Below are 14,233 nucleotides of genomic sequence, written 5' to 3' on the forward strand. Positions count from 1 at the left end.
ACGTGTTGGAACAGTGCATAAGTACGGCGCGAACGTGGAAGTTTTCTACATACATACATACATACATACATACATACATACATACATACATACATACATACATACATACATACATACATACATACATACATACATACATACATACATACATACATACATACATACATACATACATACATACATACATACATACATACATACATACATACACATAGATACATACACACACATACATACATACACATACATACATACATACATACATACATACATACATACATACATACATACATACATACATACATACATACATACATACATACATACCACATTAAAAAATAAAAGCGCCCCACCGCGTTGGTCTAGTGGCTAAGGTACTTGGCTGCTGACCCGCAGGTCGCGGGATTGAATACCGGCTGCGCCGGCTGCATTTTCGATGGAGGCGAAAATGTTGTAGGCCCGTGTGCTCGAATTCGTGTGCACGTTAAAGAACCACAGGTGGTCCAAATATCCGGAGACCTCCACTACGGCGTCTCTCGCAATTATATAGTGGTTTTGGGACTTTACACGCCACATATTAATCAATTATTAAAAAGTAAAACTGACCCTTCACAACATTAAAATGCTGAAGAACACAAGGTGATCAATGCATAGGTACATAGGATTGGCATAAGATACATACAATCAAGTGAAACAACCATAAGAAACACCCCTTTGGTGTTATAAAGAAAAAACAAACAAATAAGCCGAACACATCTTTGTCTTGTAGACAGAGTATCGAATTAAGGCTAGATTGATGTGGCTTAAAAGTCGACGCGTGATCATTGACTTTGAGTTCGCTGAGCACCAATGACAAGATAAAGGGTAGTCAAAAAAGCTTAACAAGCTTTTTCATAAAAGGAGGAAATCAAATACAAAATGATGTATCAAAAACAAGTGTTCAACTTGGTGAATAAAACGCAGGAAACCGAGATGCCCGAAGACCAACTGCACTGAAGATAAAAAGAAATAAAGGAAGTCGCTATGAAAGAATGTACGCCTCTTTGCCTGTCGTACGCCTATTGACTTTGACAAGCTGCTTCATGTCTAAGTTAAACAAAAGTGCTCGTGGAACGAAACGAAACAGAAGAAGCGAGAGCGAAGCATGTCTCTGTGTTCTATAGCTTCATGTCCCACGCGCTGTTATTCGATTTGGCTTCTGCTGCACTTAACACTTGACTACACAAAACCGAAAGATAACCACAGTATTCTATGTACGGCTTTTTGTACCAGTATTGTACCATAAATCAGCTTAATTTATTCAGACTAGTGTGGCTGTTGCAGCCCCCGCACCCTTTTAAATTGTTCCTGCACATATTATTAGCAGTCTGCTATGCCATTAGTTCTAAGAAACCGTCTCCTCCAGGCTAGTACCGTATAGCATTCTGACCGCATACACCAGAAAGGCAAGAAGATAGCGTTTGCCAACGTTAATGCACAAATTAGGTACCTGATTTGCAAGGGTACTCAGCTAACAATAAATGCTGCGTCTTTATATCCAAAAAACCATCATATGATTATGAGAGATGCCGTAGTTGGGATATCAGGAAATTTCGACCACCTGCATTTCTTGTAGGGTGTGCACCTAAATCTAAGCGCACGTTTGTTCTTCGCTATTCGCCCCCACTAAAATGCGGTCGTTGTGGCTTGGAACTGAACCCGAGCCTTCGAGATTAGCAGCACGACACTTGACGTGCTAAGTAAGCTACCTTAGCGGGTGGCCTTTTCACACCAGACCTTGACTGCCATAGCGCGCAGTTACATTAGGCTTAATTTTGGGCCCTTTCAGTATACTTGCTTCTTAGATAACGGTGTTCGCAGGTGGGAGGGGGGTGAGAAATTTACGCCAATTTTCAGCTATGTAATTTTAATAAAAACGTTAAGTACACTTCTAAAGTGTCAAAAAGTGCCGTTGACAAAACTTTTTTAATCACAAGTTTTTGTAAAGCTGACTCTGCCGCTAAACGACCATATTTACAGAGGTGCACGCTTTACAGGACGCACATCGGCTCGCTTACAGTATGTGTTAAAGACGTCGTCGCTTGTGCCCACCCACTTCATTTTCCTGTCTTTTTAGGGGAAAGAAAAAAAAAGACGCGTCTCCTTTCTCCTCGAAGCACTTCCAGTCACGTGCCTACTTCCGAAACGAGAGGTGGTACACGCACACTTTCTTACGGCTTGCGCTTCGTGTCTACTTCGCACCTTTAACCACCTCGAGTTCATGGTATATACTAGTTCAATGCATTCATGGCAATGCGGCCAAACGTTCACTAAATCTTTATAAAACAAAGGAGGTTACACCCAGCGAGTATAACGTAGCAACCCTTTCTTGTCAGAAAGTGCTCAATGTACATGCCATTGGTTGTGCTAATGGGGAATGAGAGACAGGAGAATTCGGCTTTTAGTTAACGCGCACGCTGCGAATTTTTATAGTTCAACAACAAACAGAAGCAATCTCCCACTGGCACCACCTTGCAGGTTAAAGAGTAAGACGTGTTACGTACTACGACGAGGGATGAACGGGTACCGCTTTAAAGAGTTTCGCCCCTAAAACGTCATTTCTCCGTGGGCGGCTAAAGGCTCTCCGAAACCAGCGCGCTGTTCAACTCGAACGGAGAGCGCCATAATCAGCGGCATACGCCACAACGCTGCAACGAAACTGCTTCATCAATGTCGTTTGAAACAATCTCCTGAAAGCTTGACTTTAACCTATCCTCCCAGAGAGCACAGCGTTCTGAAGATCGGTCACGGCAGAGCAGGAAAAAGTGTCTAGATAAAAGAAAGAGAGTCAAAGAAAACAAAAGACCGAAAATCGGGAAGGCTTCCGAAGAACCATACTGCAACCGAACGCCCTGCGTTCGGAACGGGTACACCGGAAGATCCTTTAAAGCCCGAAGGCTTTCAGCTCGATTATATGCGACGCGAGCGACGTGGTGGGCCTATGGGGTCGCTCAATGATGCAATACATCTGGCCCCCCTTTTTTTCTCGCTCTGCTTTCTTTTCCTGGCGTCCACTTCGAGCTCTAGAGGGAGTGGCCTTCGAGAGCAACCGGCCTCAATTTGTTATCGAAAGAGCGAGCGATAAAAGATAGTCGCCACACACGGCCCACGTGAAAACAACGTGAACGAAGAAGATACGAAGAACGGCTAAGTTTGTTAACATGAGTGCGCTAGAAGGATGAATAATTGCGTCTTCTCAAGAAACAGAAAACATGTGACAGCCAAGTCCGGCCGTCGCTTCGCGGCAGGCGTCTTTTCTTTTAACGCGGGGACGATGAAAAAGCACCCTGACGGGTCTTGTGTCCCCTACATCGCTTTGAATTTTTTGTCAGCCCCCTCTGTGTCACCAGTGTGCGGTAGAAGAGTGCGGTGATTTAAATGAAAGAGGAATGGATGTCGGTGACAAATAGTTTCGACGTGTACGCATGAAAGAAGGAGGGAGGGAAGCGTGTCGCGTTCTTGCTGAGTGACGTAGACATTCGTGGACAGGTACCGAGTGCGCGTTGCTGCCGTTTTTTTTGTATCTAGTTTATAATAAACTAATTCCAAAACGAAAGAAAAAGCGATGCGTGCCGAACGACATGTAAATGATGGCGATCGCTGTCGCGAGCATTTTTCTTGTACAAGCGGGCGTATACGGAAGTTGAAAGCTTGCGACGTTTTTAGTGAAACGGACATTTTTCTCCTTGTGATGAAAGATATAAAAGTGATAACGAGAATGGGCGAGCGCCTTTTGAAATTTAGTGTATAGTGCTGCATGTGAGTCCGGTCAAAGAATAAAAAAAATATTATGTTCCAACCACTTATAGTAGTCTCGATGGTGTAATAAATAGAAGTTTCTATGATATGCTTGATAGTAGGCATAGCAGGTTCGCAAGAATTAGAGGATATAAAAGTACACAAATAGTACACCACAAGTGCAAACGTATGCCACTTTGATTTCGGGCGCACAATTAGAGAACCCAGCTTGACGTCATTTTTATTTTTTTTTATGTTCTTCTCCTTATCTATTATAGCCGCGTACTAACACGCTCAAGTTTCTGCACTAGTCAACCACACTAATGTCCAGAAACTTCCGTGTTTCCTTGACATACACGTGAATCACGCGCAGTGTGAGATATATCACCATTTTTTGCCATTTTCACGCTATTCTTGTTGAATATCACGCGAAAACTGCTTTAGTGGCTGACGAAAAAGCGTGATAAAGCGAGCATAGTTTGCATTAACACATTGAAAATTCAGCAAACCTCGAAGCCTTTAAGACACTTGAATCGGAAGAAGCGATGAACTTTTAGCGCCGCGAACAGCCTGGTCACTTCGATCTGCGGGATCTGTCGAGTAGAGGATAGAATAAAGTTCTCACTCACTCCTTGATGCCCTCGTGAGGCATGTAAAGGTCAAAGTCGGTGAACTTGATCTGGACGCGCTCCTTGCCTTCCCCCTGGAAGTGGTAGTTGCAGCGCGTGCTTGGCGGGTACGGGTTCGGGTAGTTTGGACTCGTGATGGTGCCGTTCTTGGAGCTGTTGCTCATAATCACCTGGTCACAGCTGCCGTTGCCTGCGCAAGGAGAAGAAAAGAAAAAAAAAGATGTGTATTATAAACGCAAGTACAAGAGTTTCGCTTCGCTTCACGACTTAAATGTAGGAATGAAACGGGTGCATTGAGAGAGTTACGGAGGCTCTCGTGCATCTACCCAAACAAGTGAATAGTTCCCGGGAAGACGGAGGCTCAAGAAGATAAAAAGTTATCTATCCTTGGGCTTGAGCTAATGACACCTCTGTTCGGTTATTTTTCATAAATTACACATTACTCAACGCAGTAATCACCACATCAGAAGCACTAAAATGATTACTGCAACGGCCGCTAATGAGGGAAGTGTTAAAGTAGAAATCTGCTTCCTAACATGTTAAAAGTGGCCCCAGAAAACACATTTCAATATTTCCCTCATCTACGGCTACAATACGACTGAATAATTAAGTGTTTTTATCACTTTTACACTTACTACAAATTTCGGTTTTCATTCTTTCACGGCAGTGCATCGCGCACACCAACCACGGCTTGCAGAAACAAAGACGCTTTGACTAATTAAAGTCACTTAATTATTTATGCACGTAGAGCTTTTGTCTCTCTATCATCGGGTTTCTTTGCCGTGGTGTCGAAATCATGGCCTTCCTTTTTACGCACCGAAATTCACATTAGCCTACGCTCGCGCATATGAAATATTTGAAATATGGCATGCTCATTCGACCTGGACTGCATTCATCGACACCTCGGTGTCTTATTATTCATGAGAACTGCTCCCGAATTCATACTCGCATTCCTTTCTACTTCGTTCGGGTCGCTATGAATAATCAGCAGAGTGGCGATTTCTCAATGTTTCGTTTCTAGACCATCTCAACACAAAGCACAATCGTATGTCGAGCGAAGGCGAGGCGGTCTCAGGTTCTGCGGAAAATAACGAAGAACCAGAAGACGGGGTCATGTTGCGAAGCATGGCTACGCAGTGCGCACTCTCTCATCAGCCAATGGGAGACGCAGGAGAGCCGGCTCAACTTTCAATGGATGTATCATGAGGGACGTCGCCTGCGGGAAACCCGATTCATGCGTCCAGGCGCGATTCAATCGAAGAACAAGCGATGCCAAGATTACCTCTGCGCCACACAAACATGTCTCTCAGCGACAGTGACCCGGGGACGGGGGGGTGGGTGGAAGTAATCTGAGCGCAGGCATCCTGCAGGGGTTATTACGAGTGAAGACACTCACAGAAAAAGCACGCAGCCTAGCACACCAACATGACACCTTGACAATAAACAAGGCATTTGCACCATGATAGGAATCACAGCGGTTGTGCTGGATACGTCACCATATTACTTCAAGACCAAATACACTTGAGCGAATATATTTTTTAGCGACTATAGTGATTTCTCCGCAAGATGATGAGGGTCGAGCAGATACTGCGAAGTTCGTCGAAACGAACTTATCTGCAAGAAATAGTTCTGACACGTGTCAAAAAAGTCAGTGTTGGAGAAGAACATGCCGAGGAAGATGGTGGAGGCACTTCCCTGACCTCCGTTTACTCTCCTAAGATGCATCAAATCAATTTCCTGCATAACATAACAAAATCAACAACTTTTGTTTGTCATCTCTATGGCGTTAGTCGAGGAGGCAGACGCAGATACGCGAGTAGCTCCCCTCACCAGCTACACAATGCTCGCCCAGTTTCCGGAATGGCCTCAATATATGTCTTACTATGGTCTTACGTGCGGTTCTGCTGTTACTAGTAAATCAGTAATACCTTCATCGTGAAGTCTACATACTGTGCCTCTTTCTGTTTTTTTTTTGTAAATTGTTCTTTGCAGCTCGCAACTGGAGCTGCAGCTCCGTACAGGGGGCTAGGCCCAGAGAGGCCACCTATAGCGACCCTAGTGGTCATCATCGTCCTGCTTCCATCACCCCCTCTCCCTTGCGCCTCCTCACACAATTCTTTCATGAATTAATAAAGTCGTTTATCTACCTACCCACATTCCTGTTGATGCTTGTGCTAAGATAATTTTTCTCGCTCTGTAGACCCACCCAAATTAAAATCACCTTAACGCACAGTTCAGTGCACATTAACGTTAGACTAATTGGATGTTCAGAAGCAACCAGTGAAATTGCACCCTGACCAAAGCAATCCTGTTCTGAATGAAACGCCGTGCGGTACAATGCAAAGATAAACTCTCCAACGACGAGTCGCATAATTCCAGTACAGCTTGCAACGCCTGGCCACTCGTGACCGAAGCGTCGACACTTGTACGGGTTAGAGCAAACGGTGGGCCACTGCTATACACTGTCGACGTAGATAGGTGCAGCGAAGTAGAGGATGCAGTTGGCACTGTCTAATTGAGATCTGCTGTCAGAACGCAGCCAGCGATTGAACGAGCTCCGCGACAAGCTCAAAGCCCTCGCTGTCGTACCACAGAGATCAGCCAGTGCGCTTACCGCGTGTCAGGAAATATGTCCTTCTTTCGCGAGGACTCGTACCGCCACGTCTCTATCTTCCACTACACTGCACGTCACTAGTCAGTGGCAGAACATCTACATTCTATCGAAGAAGGCCACCGAAAAGGACGAGGCAACCGAGCCGCATGGCTTCTACCCTCGTTCGCCGAGTGTTTACCCAGTCGTTCGGTGGCGCCACGACCGCGCGCGCTAACCTTCTGAGAACACAAAAGGAGGCGACCTTGCGGGAGCGGTCTGCAGACACTATTGTCTCTCAACGACGTTTGCTACAGTCACACACGCACAGCCATGTAGATCGACAGAGTACGATAAATTGGTTTTGTTGGTTTCGCCGATGAAAGAAATACAATTAGGCGTTCCAGCTTACGTGCCTCGAGCGGCTTCTTTTCGAACTTTTTCGAAGGTTTGTCTATTCTTACAGAGCCTTCGCGAGAGCAGACGGGTTGAAGTAAACCAGACTAAAAGAGTCAGAAGGCACTAAAAAAAAGCGGACGTAGGATTCAATTGAACGCAAGTTTTCGTCAGCCACTATTCGCAAGATGAAAAGGATAAAGAGAATAAGGCACTTTAGCTTCGTGTCCCATAGGAGTGCTTGTTGTACGAAGTAGGTTTGGGCAATGTATGTTTTCAAAGTCTCACTACTGGCTATTAACAATGGCGAGAAACTAATAACACAGATTCGTCTTCAGGCCTACGTCCTAACACGTGCACGAGGCTCAAAGAGGATTCGACTCCATGTCAGAACACCGATCAATGCATTTTTTGTTTCCCGCGCGATCCGGGGTTTCGTGCATAAAGACCATTCCTTAGGTAAGGACGGAAGTGGCGACAAGGGTTATTTTTCAACCGTTTCGCCAACAGCGGGAAACGTCGAGCGGCAATCGAAAGTTTTTGGGGGCGCGCTCTCGCGATTAATTTATCACTCGGACTCCCTTTCCGGTGGTCCCGCCGGGGCTTGAGCAAACGGCGGCGACGGGCGCCAGCGCGACGGATCCTCTCCTGAAAGAGTGATGGCGTCGACGACAATGACGGGGCTGAACGGCGAGCACGAGCACGATGAGCCGCGACGAGTGCGCATCGGGGACGCGATAAATAATGCCCGCGCCTTCCGCGCCCAGTAGCTCTTCGTCCCCGCATCGAAATGAGCGCAGCGCCGCGCCAGTGTGAGCTCGCGTCAGCCAATCACGCGGTGAAAAACCTGTACAGCTGCGTATTGTCTAGTAAGATCAACACATGGAGATTAAGTGTTGACGCGCGATACGGGGACACCATTAGGATCATATCCGTAGGCAAACATGAAGCCTCACTCACCATTGTGCGCGCGTGTTTATCGAGACAAATATCCGGCAGCCTAGAGATATAAGCAATGCGCTGCGCAATCACGGTGTCAAACAGTCCCGAGTGTCGCCGGGGAGCGAGTGAGACAATATCATTTCCCTTTGTTATTTTCAATCGAATTCGTTATTGCATCAGTTGTGCCGAACCCACCACGCTGAATGAGCGGACAGTTGCGTTAATACCAGTATCCATATACTACATTATACGGTGAGAATCAAGAATGAATGCCAGCAGCCGACTTGTTCACGCTAAGTGACGAAACTTTCTCAACAGCACTATCAAAATCAGCTTAAGTAGGGGACACTGCGCCAGAAAGCAAATGGACATCCGTGAAGACAGAAGCTATGAGCAATCATTTTTCATTTTCGAAGAAGTGTAAGCGTGGACGCCGCCAGAAAAAAGTGTATCAAGGCATTAAACATGAATTTCCAAGCCCTCCTGCTTGAGTTATAAGGGCATTGTGGATAAAGCACGGACACACAAGAATGCTGGACACTTATTTCAATTGTGGAACCATCTGCCTCAGGACATGTCGTAGCTCTTTTCGCGCTGCACGCAATTAGATAAATACGGGGTATCAGCCCGAGCACTCAAGGCGAAGTCAACAATGACCGCTCCTCTGTATTGCCCGTCTCGCTTTCTGTACATTGTCTCTCCCCGTTTGCACGCTTACGTATTACTTGTTTCGCAACAGGGACAGGCGGGGCTGGCGTCACCACAGCACTTACTCGATGCGCGGAATATTGTCAGGGACGCGGAGGTCGGCGCCAGATGATGTTCATTGACGCCAACACACGTTTAGACGAGCGTTCGCTGCCGAGTGAGGTGAGACAACAGTGGACAGGGGCCAGCCAGCCCACGCCCTCGAGAGCCAAGACCAGCAACTCAGAATCGTACACGCGAGCAATCAACTTCTGGGAAGACGGGATCTAGGCAACCGAAAAATGACAGTACCTACACCTATACCGCCGATCCTTTCAATACGGGATGCAAGGATAGAAGTGAAGCAGCGGAGGTGTCCGTCTCAGAGCGTTAATGCTCAACTGGGAGGCGACGCGTTCATGTGCCATTATGCTGCACAATGAGGGCCCACGCAAAGTGGGGGACTGTACGTGTGCTCAGCAGAGGACTGCTCAATTATGCAGCGGAACGTCTACGCTGTCAAGGGATTTTCGGAACACGTGGATGAACCTATTTTCAAGCATTGCCCTCTCTGGCGCTTTGAGAGGTGGCTATATAGTGGGCACCCGCCTTTTTGATGGTGTGAAGATGTTTCGCACAAAATTCAGTTAGTGAGTATTCCGTAGAATAGCGATCGAATGTACTTGTGACGACACTCAAGTTGTTGCGTCATTTCTCATTCACGCGCTGGCAATATAACGAATGAGAGTTTCTTTTTTCTTTAGCAGAGCGACGCTTGTGGAGCGATATGAAATGCTGATCGGGCGTATTGAAGACAGGTTTTCATGAACGACGTTTCATTTTCTTTCCATATTTATTCCGTAAAATTCTGACGAACTAGCAATGAGAGCGGGATAAATTGAGAGTGACAAAAGAGAAGGGAAAAAATTCAATTTCATAGAGTTACGATACGCCGGCTCATAGTATTCAGGTTTGAAGTTTAAGTAAATGCAAATTAAATTTCTAGGAGAAACCAAGTGACGAATCCACAAAGCTTTCCTTTCGCAAGCGCATTTTCTCATTGGACAGCTGGCTTCACTAACGATACGCTCCGCATCGTGATTGGCTGAAATATCGTCTTACGAAAATTTTCATAGCATAAGACGTTATTGTTAATACGCGCTCAGACAGCGTGACGACCGAAAAACTTCTTAGTTCAGAAACCCTGGTTACTGTGCGTCATCGCTCGTCCTACTGTGTAGTTGATAATAACGTTATGGGCAGTAACAGTGCACAAACTCACGGGACGAAGAGAAGATACACAAAGATACATTATGGGCTGTTACTGCCCATAATATATCACCAACTAGCCCAACTATGAGTCCTGCTTCTGATAATATCGATAACGTCGAGGAGCAGGTGTCGAAAGAACCGGCGTGTTTTGTTAATACCGCAAGCAACTGCTGTGCCTGCATAGCTGTTAAATCATCACTGATAAGGGCTGTGAAGGGAGAGGATGATCCAGGCTTCCTCATAGAACGGTCGTTGGTAGAGGCAAGTTTAGGTGGCGTGACGCTGACAGGCTCAGCATTCACAACACAGGCTACTGCAGTGCCCTCTGGCAGGAGAACTTTCTCTGGTGTTACATTCGTAGCAATGACAAGCGCGGAGCCATGGTGGAAGCGTACGACACCATATATAGGTTTTTACGTCTCAAAACGACTATATGACTACGAGAGACACTACAGAGCAGGGTGCCGTTAAACTCGGATTTCCTACGTTATTTAACATGCACCAGTGGCGTATCCAGGGAATGGCACCTCGAACCCAAGCCCAAGACCCCCTCTCCCCTAAATTGTTCTTTTGCCTTAGCATACAGAGCAAAAAATGACTATTCCGAGGAGGTGCCCCTTCCAAAATCAAGCAGGTGCCTTCCCACCCCCCGAAAAAAAAAATTCTGCCTACGCCTTTGACGAGCACTGACATCCCACAAACATGGGCATTCCGCCTTCACCGAAATGTTGCACAGTGTAGTTCTACTCTCTCGAAGGACCCTGCTGGTCAATCAATACACACAGCCCCGCCGCGGTGGTCTAGTGGCTAATGTACTCGGCTGCTGACCCGCAGGTCGCGGGATCAAATCCCGGCTGTGGCGGCTGCATTTTCGATGGAGGCAGAAATGTTGTAGGCCCGTGCGCTCAGATTTGGGTGCACGTTAAAGAACCCCAGGTGGTCGGAATTTCCGGAGCCCTCCACTACGAAGTCTCTCATAATCATATAGTGGTTTTGGCACGTTAAACACCACATATCAATCAATCAATACACGCATGATTTTCCTGGTAATCCTCACCGCCGACGGAACAATTAAGGATTCAAGTCCGAGGCGGCATTCACACGACCGATAAACCATTCGGCGTCATCGCAAGCGTATTATGCGGGCACACGTGCCTCACAAACGGGACGGCCTAATTGTTGCTTAAGCCACTAATGGAATTATGATTGTGATGTACGTCGGATTCTAAGCTTTACGGAAATACGCTGCCATAACTCATGTTCCCCCTTTAAATAGCCGTCGTAAAGGTCGACATGTCCACACTGCCCTGCGCATGCGGGTGCACTCTCCGAGAGATTTAAGCCAGTGCACCTTCGCGTTAAGTGTGCTGTTTCCCACTGCGATTTTAGTGGTTTGTTTCGATGGTCAAATAATCATATAATTACGAGATTACGAAAGCAAACATTGAATGCAGCTTAAGCACCGGAATGAACCGTCAGCCTCAATTACTATGTCAGACGGGTGTGTACAGAAATGCAGCTGGCATACGATCATGGGAAACTGTGGACTATATTGAGAGAATTAATGAGTGCGGGGTAGATCACTACAAAGTGGTTCTGAAAAAAAAGAATGTGATGCTAGTTAGTAGGTCTGATGGGATCTGCGTTGACGGATTACCTTCATATTCTCTCACTGATTTCCTAGCTTTCTTTTTACTTGAGTGTGAAGGAGCCAACCAGATGGTTACTTCACTTCAACTTACAAATTCAACTTTAATGTCTAAGAAAACAGATAGGATGGGGTGGTAGATGAGACATACCCAAAGGCAGCTAACATGTCTACGAACTGGATATATAACACGGAAACTTGAAAAGTGGCATTACGCTTCGATCGCGCCACTGGGGGCGCCGACGCCATCACATCATGTACAATTGAACAACTGCGTAAGCTAACCTTGCAGGTTTAGCCTACCCTTACTGCACTCTCCACTATCTTTGAGTGAGTAGGTCAGACTTCTTAATTTCAAGGTTCGAAGTGTCACCCGATCAAAGCTTCAATAATTCTCGAAGCGTCTTCAAAAACAGCATTCTGTATACCTATTCGCCTGCCTGTGATTCGAACACCAAGTTTGAGTTCTATCTTTGTTTAGTTCTGCACAAAAACTAGAAAAAGATTTGACAAAGCCGATACATTGCTGTTCGATTTCAAATTATCATAAGGCTTCCTCTCTACAAGGCGCATATTGAGGAATGAAGGACCATTCCTTTAACATTTGATGTGTCAGGCACTTGCGGTCTAAATGATATAGGCGAAGCTCTCTCATATTTTAACAAAAACCGAGTCAGAATGAAGGTCACAACGTAAACTAGTATTGCAAGTTAAGGAATTAAAGGAAGGCTGGTAGTTTTATAGAGTTAACTGCTCGGAAGGCTTTTTACAGGGGAGTTGCAAAAGTCGAGGCGCTCGATCGCAGAGATGAGAACAAACATCTCCGAATTTCTTGAATTTGCCATTAAAAACGAAAACAGGAAAAAGCGTTCTACACAGGTTGGAACATCGATGTTGACAGTGATGAAAACTCGATGCGAAAACATTGGTATACGTAGAGAACAAAGAAAAAAAATTGCCCGCAGCTTCCCTCGGGGGAACACTGAGGAGGCTGCGGAGCATATAATTGGTTAACGGGGTGTTAAAGTGCGACTTACTTAGGTCGATGGCTAAATTGGTTAACGTGGTTGTGAAATGGGGTGTTAAATTGCGACTTACTTGGGTCGATGGCTAAATTGGTTAACGTGGTTGTAGGAGGGGGTGTTAAATGAGTGAACACGTACACACGTATGCGAAAGGGCGGCGCTGGTCAAAGGGACGTCGATCATTGTGTTTGTGGATTCATTGGAATGGCGAAGGGATTCTTCTTCTTCTTCTTCTTCTTCTTCTTCTTCTTCTTCTTCTTCTTCTTCTTCTTCTTCTTCTTCTTCTTCTTCTTTCTTCTTCTTCTTCTTCTTCTTCTTCTTCTTCTTCTTCTTCTTCTTCTTCTTCTTCTTCTTCTTCTTCTTCTTCTTCTTCTTCTTCTTCTTCTTCTTCTTCTTCTTCTTCTGCTGCTGCTGCTTCTTCTTCTTCTTCTTCTTCTTCTGCTGCTGCTGCTTCTTCTTCTTCTTCTTCTTCTTCTTCTTCTTCTTCTTCTTCTTCTTCTTCTTCTTCTTCTTCTTCTTCTTCTTCTTCTTCTTCTTCTTCTTCTTCTTCTTCTTCTTCTTCTTCTTCTTCTTCTTCTTCTTCTTCTTCTTCTTCTTCTTCTTCTTCTTCTTCTTCTTCTTCTTCTTCTTCTTCTTCTTCTTCTTCTTCTTCTTCTTCTTCTTCTTCTTCTTCTTCTTCTTCTTCTTCTTCTTCTTCTTCTTCTTCTTCTTCTTCTTCTTCTTCTTCTTCTTCTTCTTCTTCTTCATACCTCGCACGGGAGATTCTCACGTCAATCACTGATATTGGCTTGCGGAAACCACCGCTATCTCCACATCGCTAAAACCGTGTGCGTTTTTTTTTTCAAAACCCAGAGTTGAAGTGAAGTGAAAAGGGTCTTTGTGTAATGAAATGGCTTAATAAAACGGGCGAAAACATTTTATCAGTGAAACATGGGGCTGTTTGGGGGCATGAACATAACATGAAACGTACCACTCATATTACGTTTTTATAGTCGTGCGTTTTAAAGCTACTTTCTGATTTGATCTTTCTGCCACATGAACACCGAGAGCAGTAATTCTACTGTTGCGTCACTTCCCTCGTTGAGCAGGATGCTGTATATTTGCGACATTGCCGAAATGGCCGCGTTTTGAGAGCAAATGAGCCAAAAACAGTAGTGCGTCTGGGCGTAGGCGCTAGTCAAAGTATTTCATCGACCAAAAGTTTTGAGTTGTGATCACAGCGACGGAATAGGTGGTTTTTCGTCCACTTTACTTACCCTCACTTTAC

The 14,233-nt window shown here is 45.5% G+C and overlaps 1 protein-coding gene across 1 annotated transcript in view; it reads right to left on the reverse strand.

The window, feature by feature from the left end:
* The window catches only part of LOC119186501 (suppressor of lurcher protein 1), a 74,630-nt gene extending 70,038 nt beyond the window's left edge, over nucleotides 1-4,592 (reverse strand). Inside the window, exon 1 of the mRNA XM_075885735.1 lies at nucleotides 4,407-4,592. Coding sequence (XP_075741850.1) covers nucleotides 4,407-4,570 — 164 coding nt within the window. The 5' untranslated portion in view covers nucleotides 4,571-4,592. The remainder of the gene's footprint in view (nucleotides 1-4,406) is intronic.
* Nucleotides 4,593-14,233: the final 9,641 nt, after the last annotated feature.

This window comes from Rhipicephalus microplus, unplaced genomic scaffold (assembly GCF_043290135.1).
Source record: "Rhipicephalus microplus isolate Deutch F79 unplaced genomic scaffold, USDA_Rmic scaffold_275, whole genome shotgun sequence".
Lineage (NCBI taxonomy): Eukaryota > Metazoa > Arthropoda > Arachnida > Ixodida > Ixodidae > Rhipicephalus > Rhipicephalus microplus.